The sequence below is a fragment of the Thalassophryne amazonica genome, chromosome 15, assembly GCF_902500255.1.
Source record: "Thalassophryne amazonica chromosome 15, fThaAma1.1, whole genome shotgun sequence".
NCBI lineage: Eukaryota > Metazoa > Chordata > Actinopteri > Batrachoidiformes > Batrachoididae > Thalassophryne > Thalassophryne amazonica.
Window position 1 is genome coordinate 4868417 of NC_047117.1, and position 8340 is coordinate 4876756.

The window sequence follows — 8340 nt, forward strand, 5'->3', positions numbered from 1 at the left end:
AGACGCACTCATAGTTTCCCATTTAGCAATATTTATTTGGAAAAATAGTGTTGGCTAATTCCTTCATTCAAAAAGCAAGACAGCAAGATCATTTGTACAGTAACAGTCCCTCTTAAATAACATTTCTTTAAAAAAAAAAATCCCTTTGACCTGAAGTGCCTTTGCAAACAACATAATAATAAAAAACACAACTTAAATAGCAGTACAAACATCACAAATATACATTACAAAATAAAAATAACACAGTCATTAAATTAAATTAAATTAAATCATAAATTTAAAGGATATGTTTTTTTCTTAATTTTTTCCTTTATTTTACAGAAAGGACAATGTGTATCAAAAACAAACTTTTTTTTTTTTATTATTATTATTTATTTAAAAATTTCATGTCCAAAAAATTTAAAAAGAACAACACTATGCCAGAAACGTTTGTTTTCTGGGTGGGGGGGCTTCAAGGAAAAAAATGCACTTCAGTTTATTTACGTACAGTCTCCACAGGTTAGCGACGAGCGCACAGCCCACGTTAACATCCTCGTGAAGAACAGGCCACTATGGCCAAACATCCACCGTTTGATGCAGTTCCTGCGCTCAGCAACGGCATGTGGGTTCGAGAAAAGGCCCAGGTGCAAATGTTGCAAAAAATTTTTTAAAAAGCATCACAAATGCGCAACATTGTTGCGTAACGGTGTCCATTTGTCAGAACTCCCCCAATATAAGGCAGAACAGAAAGCTACTTTTTCTTTAGTGTCTCAGCCCCCCGCCAGTTCTCATCCCACACGCCGCCGCTGCTTGCGCTTAGTTTCCAGTCGAGAACCAGCTCACTCTGAATATCAGTTAAACGTCTCAATATCAGCAGCAGTCTCAAGGCGGGACACCTCCCCCTGGGGTTAGAGCAGCATCTGAAGGAGCAAAAAACTCTCCCATAGAGCAAACGTGCAACGGGCAGCCCACAGGTGGCTCGCTACACCTGCAAGGAACAAACGCACTGTTAGCTTAGACAAATGACAAACAACGTCGAACAGCCCAAAAATTCAAATCTCACCTCAGTTGCAATTATACATTCATCTTTTTCCTCTGACATCACAAACACAGATTTGTACTTGGTGTCCGCACATGCAGACGTTTCTGGGGCTTTCCTTTCTGTCGCATCGCTTTGGAAAAGAAAGAAAAACAAGTTACTTTCACTGGACTCACAAAACTCTGATTTGTGTTTTTTTTTCCCAGTAAGAATTTTTTTTTTTTTTTACCATTTTAAACGTTTGCTGTGTTTCTCCTCGAAGTCAAAGGAGTCTGAGGATTGGCACTTTTCCTCGCAGGCCGCCTCCAGCACCGCCTCCTTGTTGACCTCGTGCACAAGGTTGTAGCCTGCAGGCTGATGGCGGCTCTTGTAGCTGCTCCTCCCCGGTGAAGATCCTTCGTCTGGGTCACTGCAGAAGTCCATCTTCTTGTTGATGTTTTTGACACCTGGCATTGGCATCACGCTGATGGCCAGGTCCCTGTCACCACGGTGACAGTTGTTGGTCAGGTTGTTTATTGTTTCGGTCTCACCAGCTGTCTCTCCTAGGCCACTGCGCGCGACTTTGGAGCAGAAAAATCCAACAAGTACAGCGCATCCCGCCAAGAGCAGCAGCACCAAGGCCACTCCAGAACCAACTGCCATCCAGGGCACCTCTGATCCCCGAAGGGCGGCGTGCTCTGGCAGTAAAAACTGACAGTTTCGACCACCGTAACCAGGAACACATGCACAAACATAGCGGTTGTTCCTTTCATGGCAGGTGGCTCCATTGTGGCAAGGGTTGTGTTCGCAGCGGCTGATTGGTGAGCTACAGTTGCGGCCGGTGTATCCGGGTGGACAGGTGCAGGTGTAACCATCAGGACCTTCCTGGCATGTGCCGCCGTTCTGGCAGGGGTATGCTGAGCACTCGTCACCTGTGTGGTCACAGTTCATGCCGGTGAAGCCGTCTGGACACTGACACAAGTACGAGTTGACGAGGTCCACACAGCGTGCACCTGCGAACAAAGATGAATCCATCAGGAGATGCCTTACCTCAAAGATCTTTACACATCGCCATCACACCGGTGAGGAGGCGGGGCTTACCGTTGGAGCAGGGGCTGGAGGTGCAGTGGTCAATCTTCTTCTCACAGTTGAATCCTGCATACCCTGTGGGGCACTGGCAGTAGTATCCTCCATCAGCGTTGTCAGTACAACGCCCACCATTGGAGCAGGGCCCGTCAGCGCACGTCATGGCGCTCAGCTCGCAGTTGTTGCCATAGAATCCATGAGGGCAACTGCACGTGTAGGTGTTTTCTAAGTCCTGTGGGAGGAAATAAAAACCAGAACAGATTTAAACAGCAGCAGGTGCAGCTGCTGAAAGCTGTCACACGCCTTTCTTCACATCTGCTTTCATTTTTAGTGTTTATTTTTAAAGGTTACATTTTTGGGAGCTTCACTGGTTTTTCATGTACTGTGTTGACCCAAATATAACACGGCCCTGATTATAACCCAACCCCATATTTTCAGATGTGCTTCCAGCAAAAACAAAAAACAATCTTGTCTTATATGCAGGCCAGTGTGACATTTCAAAGAATGTTGAAAGCGAAGGGGCGCAAATGTGGAGGGAACAACCAAATTGCTCGATCACTAACATGAAACAAAAGAAAAGCCCAGCCCCACTCACAGTGCAGCTTCCGCCGTTGCGACAGGGGTTTCCAGCACACTCGCTGACTTGGATCTCACAGCTGGCCCCAGTGAAGCCGGGCCGGCAGGAACAGGTGTAGCTGCCCTGACCCGTGTTGCTACAAGTGGCTCCATTCATGCAGGGCTTGTGGTGGGTGCAGTAGTTGAGATCTGGAAAAACAGAGCAGCACATGTGGATCGGCCTCAGCAGAACACATGGCGAGACAACACCAGCAGAGACAGAATGCGCCTTTTGTCTTCTTCCACACTTGACGCCTTCTCCTCTTTCTTCTCTTCTGGCTCATCTGCTTTGCCCTCATCTCCAAACAACTGTTTCTTCAGCAGAACTTTGCTGCTTTTATGTTGGAGTCTCTGTGTCTTCCTGCACATGGCTCTTTATAGATGTTTTATACCTTATTGTGGAGAGAGGACCACAAGAACATTCCTGTCCTCCCTTGGCTCATATCAGCGTCAGTGTTGGGATTGAGTTAATCTTCTGCATTTCTACAGAAACCTGTGATGGTTTGTGCATGTGGAAATGTGAAGAATACCCCAAAAATGATCCCTAAAGAGTAATGAAAGAAAACTGTCCACGTGTGGACACTTTCCAAATGTTGCCCACCTGTGGATTTGTTTGACTTCAGACGGGACATTAGAGCTAATGCTTCTCTATGTTTGGCTACAAAATAAATATTTAATTCATATTCAGCTCACTTTAATCACTTTAACCTCCAAATGTCCAAATCATTCCCTCCACCAAGGATGGAATGATTTCGATACTGTTTATCTGACTGTTAGAAGGATTATGCAAAATGTACTAAACTGATTTTCTTGAGACTTGGTGAAAATTTTGGGTATGGGCCAAAGAGAAACTAATACCCTATGAAGCCGATCAAAAAAAAAGTGTGTGTGTGTGTATTTATTTATTTTTACTTTTGTCAAGATTTCAAGATCAGCCATTTTTCAGACTTTTTCCTCATTTACTGAGATAATACACAGATCTTCATGAAAAAGAATCAGGCATATGAACATAGATTGCATTATCCCTCAAGAAATTCATGAAAATACCCTATATTGCAATGTCAAAGAAAGTGAGGTATATATTAGTATATTAATGGAGCAGATCCACTCCATTAACTGGATCTGCTCCAACAGTTAAGGATTTTCTTCTTGACAGACTGATTCACCTGACGTGTCTGAATTAGACTGTAAACAAACTGCAATACTTCTGGTAAATCTTCTTCACTGTACGCACACTGGACTTGTTCTACCCACCGTACGGTCTTTGTGTCCTACTTACATTGTACGTAGTATTTCTGTCGTTTTCATTCTCGTGTTGTACCATGCCTAATTATTTACCCTGCCTTCCGTTTGCACATTTTACTCTGTTGTATTGTTGCACAGTGCTGCTGAGACACTGCAGATTTCCCCGTGCTGGACTAATAAAGCGTTATCCGATCTTGGCCCTTACCCCAACCTTTCATTGAGTTTCAAGAAAATCAGTTCTGTAGTTGTTGTGTAACCCTGCTAACATTTTTCTTGAATAGTTCCAGAGATGTGTATGAAGTCTTGGCAGAGGTATGTACTCTTTAGACTCTCTGTGTTTGCCTCACCTTGGTTGCAGAAGAGTCCACCCCAGCCCTCCTGACAGTTGCACTGCCAGGGTTGCTGGCAGGTCCCGTGGAGGCAGCCCGGGTAGCGGATGCACTCGTCGCAGTAGCGGCCTTTGAATCCCACTCTGCACCTGTTGTCCAATTAGAAGGAACACTCATCAGTCCACTCCCATTACCTTAATGCTCCCACTAATTACCTGATGTTCCAGTGAGGTGTTGGAAACTTACTTGCACTCTCCGGGTTTCTCACAGAAGCCGTGCTCTTCATCGCAGCCTGGCAGGCAGATTGCTGAAAATAATAATGAAATCAAATCAAATCAAATGTTTTCAGACACATGAGGTAATTCTTAGATCAGCTGTGGGAACATGGAATACAAAGCAACACCGAAAGACGTTCTGTAACCTTCAACTCAATCTCCTCATCATCGGAGAATTTTTTGTTTGTTTGTTTGTTTACAATCACGCACAAAGGAGTGAGTGTGGTGAGTCCCACCAGTCCCTCCACCCGCCCCAACACCCTCTTTTTTTTTTTTCTTCGCTGCGGGTCAAAACTCTTTTTATTCATTCTGTGCACACACTCCCCTTAATGTCTCAGATTGGGGTAGATAAGAGTGGACAGCTGGCGAGTGTGTTGCCAGTGCGCGACAGCTGCTCCATTGTCTCCTCTTTGCCGGCAGCTGCCCACTTCAAACAATACCACCCCCGCCTCGGCCAATCAAAACCCGGCCCACTCCGAGAGCAGCGAATGAGAAGGCAGCATGTAAATTTATGGCACGCGTGAGATTATTCGCCAAAACTTTCCTTGAATAAATCAAGTGGCGGAGAAGGCGGGGCGCGCGTGGTCTTTACGCACAAGTTGCCTCCCAGCGGCATCAGAGAATAAAAGTTTTTTTTTTTTTTACGTTTTCCATGGAACACCGGGTTTATTTTACAATGTTTCTGTAATAATTAATAACTATTCTTTAATCTTAGCACGCTTCAAAAGTTGCTTGACTCACGTTCGGTGCAGTACTGTCCCTTCCATCCGGCGTCGCACACGATCTCCCCGCGTTCCCCGCAGGTGAAGTGGCCGAAGGCGTCGTCTCTGGGCCGGCAGAACACTGAGCACCCGTCCCCGTAGTAGTGTTCGTCGCAAACGAAGCGGTACGAGTACTTCAGCTCGGTCCCGCCGCCCGTGTGCAGGTCCTGTGACCACTCATCTCCCACTGTCAGATGTCTCTGCGTGGTCATGGTGCTGATGAGGTGATCTGGGTTCTCTGTAAACACAGCGCGAAGTTTTTATTAGAAGTGAAATTGTGAAGAAAGTGTGTAAACTGAGAGCAGGTCGGCCTTTGATTCCTACCTGTGGCGAGGTCTTCTTTGGAGTCGGTGTGTAATGCCTCAATGATCAGCGAGAAGGTCCCCTGGGAACACAAATGGCTTCGTGAGTAGCCCAGAGACAGGTGGCCAGCGGAGACGTGCGCTGATAACATCAAGCACATGCATGCCCGAGGCGATTGTCCCGCACATTCACTGCACTGAATGCTGTTTCAAACCGCATGTGAAACCCAACACTCATCCCGTGCCCGCCGAGCGCCGCGGCTGCGATCAGAAATCGTGCCGCTGCGCGCTTTTACGCACGGATTCACCCCCTCAAAAATGGCGCGATTCTGCTGCTGCTGTGACTGTACTCACCGGCCACGTGAAGCCGAAGTTAATCCTGATGGGGTTCGTGAACGAACTCTCCGGAATAGCATCGGGCACCTGGAATGAGTTGGAGCCCAAAACGGGCGTCACAGCGCCGCCATAGGTGCACGGAGGCTCCGGAGAGGCGCTGGGCTGGTAGTGCTTCAGACAGATCCTGAAGAAGGTTTTACATTCGCACTGTTGCTGGAAAGACGAAGCCAGACCTCCTTTACAACAGTTCCTATTGCCCTGTACTCCCTTCTTGTTTAGGAACTCCTGCAACTTCAGCTCAAAAACTCCCGAACAAAACCCCTGCGGAGGAGAGCGGGTTGTTAGCGTTACGCACAGAGTGAAGGAGGAGTTCATTGTTAGGGTTAGGGGAGAAGCTTACCTGACACAGCAACATGGACATGACGACGAGAGTGAGCAGGTTGACGCGCCCCATATTAAATAAATACACAATAAATAATAAATAAATAGCGTAAGAAAAAGTCTGGTCCTCAGGGTTTCTCCTTCTGTTCAGTCCTGTTCAGTCCCTGTGAGGAACGCGCACTGAGCACGGGGCGTTCTCATTAACTGCTGCCGTTGTCGAGTTCATTCATGTCCTGAGAGGAAGAAAAAAAAAAGAATACATTCCAAAACTTTTATGTGTGCAGCTGCGCGCTGGAAACCCAAAAGAAAAATCCTCCAAGTGCGTGGTGGTAATCCAATGCGTAAAGCAGAACGGGGTAAAAAAGGCTGGTTCCTTTTGTTGTTGAGAAAGCAAGTAATTTGGGAAATTGTGTGGATGTGTTGGTCGAACCCAGGACAGATTTGTCACTGGTCCAACATGATGTGCCTCCTCAACTGTGCGTCTGTCTGCAGCCCAGGCCGCCTGCAGCTGCTTTTATACGACCTGACACATGCTATGGTAATAACATGCAAATGGAACCTCCTCCCAAACTTCACCTCCCAATCTGGCCAAGGTCTCCACAAAGGGGGCCCGTGCGGAGGCGCAGCAGCCTCCTGATCCGCGCAGCATCTGAGGCCAGCATGGAGGGAGTGAAAGCATCTCAGCCACAAAAACAACTCAGACTAAACCGAACAAAAACTTGAGTCAAGCTTTCCCAAGTTCATTTTAACACTTAACGGCTCTCTTGGTGCTCACTTCTTGGACTTGCTTCTCATATTTGTTTTGATTTAACTCTCTTCATGTCTTAACTCTCTAAAGGTGTAAATATATGGAAGTGCTTCCATATAAATAGAACTGTTCACGGGTTGAGTAAGAAATAAGGAAAAGTGTGGTGGAACTGTGAACAGTGCTGGTGCAGAAGGCTGTAGGTTCCATCCCAGCCTGATGCCTAAAGAGTTCAGATAACAGATTAAGAGCAATAAAATACTCTGTATAGTGTTGGAAATGAAAGAATTCGACCTCCCACAGGGTGTTGAATGCTTCACTCTGTATTTATTGAACTCTTAAAAACTACTACAAAATAGACCCCAGCCCTCCCCCTTTTTTTTTTTTTTTTTTTTGCTGTGATTCACGTGTTTAACTTTTTATCACCAATAAAAAGTTCAGAGGATTAAAGGTCAAAGTTTATTCTAGGTTTAAACAAAATGATTAAAATAATCATAATAACAAAGTGCCTGTATCATAAACTTGCCCAAACAGTTTGCTGGTCCAACCCCCCCCACCAGCACCTCCTCCTACACCTCCCTTCTTGCGCGTGCACACCCTCTTCATTTTTGGCATTTCTGGTTGTGGGAAGAATTTGTGGCTTTGAATCAACTCAAAAGACGAAAGAAAACATTCCCTGGCACAGTTCTGTGTTGAGGGGCCGACTCCTGGTTTACACTCCCATTTTTCTCCCTTCTTTTCCTTCTTCGCCTCTTGGCCAACAAGACGCGCACAGGCGGCGCGTGCACAGGAGTGGGCAAAACACGAGGTCGACCCCCCCCCCCCTCTCTCTCTCTCTCTTTCAGCTGTATGGTAATTCGTTCAGCACCTGCTCTCTCTCCTCAATAAAAGCGCAAGCGCGTCCTGGGTTGAGCCCTTTGGGCGCGCGCGCGCGCGCACACACACACACACACTCTCTCTTCCCTTCCTCCAACTTCATCCATCCTTTCCTGCACGCACAGGCACGAGCGTCTCCTTTCTTTTCTTAATAGTTGACACATTTTCTGCTGCTGGAGTTTTAAACGCATCATTATTCAAGTTGTGTGCGCGGTGCTGGAATGGCGCGTGTGCGTGCACACGGATGTGAATACTGGGGGGGGGGGGGTTCTATATAAAGTGTGGTCCTAATGAGAGGTGTGTGTGTGATGTTCTCTGTTTTTTTTTTTATTATTTTTGCTTCAGGCCCGTGCACATTCAGTCACCGCTGTGTTCAGTCAGGCGCGTAACCA

General features: G+C 46.5%; 1 protein-coding gene across 1 annotated transcript; it reads right to left on the minus strand.

Annotated features, from left to right (window-relative positions):
- Positions 1-740: 740 nt before the first annotated feature.
- Positions 741-6491, minus strand: dla (deltaA). The gene is made up of 11 exons (XM_034187904.1): positions 6347-6491; positions 5965-6267; positions 5633-5693; positions 5289-5549; positions 4519-4579; positions 4291-4421; positions 2679-2848; positions 2099-2315; positions 1248-2010; positions 1043-1151; positions 741-967 (listed from the first exon to the last, which is right to left on the minus strand). The coding sequence occupies exons 1-11, from the start codon at positions 6398-6400 to the stop codon at positions 962-964; spliced, it is 2136 nt and encodes a 711-aa protein (XP_034043795.1). The 5' UTR covers positions 6401-6491; the 3' UTR covers positions 741-961.
- Positions 6492-8340: the final 1849 nt, after the last annotated feature.

What these genes read in the sequence shown, in the direction of transcription:
- dla (XM_034187904.1), bottom strand. Translation starts at nt 6,400, where the DNA reads ATGGGGCGCGTCAACCTGCTCACTCTCGTCGTCATGTCCATGTTGCTG. An exon ending in ACTTCGGCTTCACGTGGCCG is followed by an intron (nt 5,694 to 5,964) that starts GTGAGTACAGTC and finishes TTGTGTTCCCAG; the next exon opens with GGGACCTTCTCGCTGATCAT. An exon ending in TGGACTCTTCTGCAACCAAG is followed by an intron (nt 2,849 to 4,290) that starts GTGAGGCAAACA and finishes CTGTTTTTCCAG; the next exon opens with ATCTCAACTACTGCACCCAC.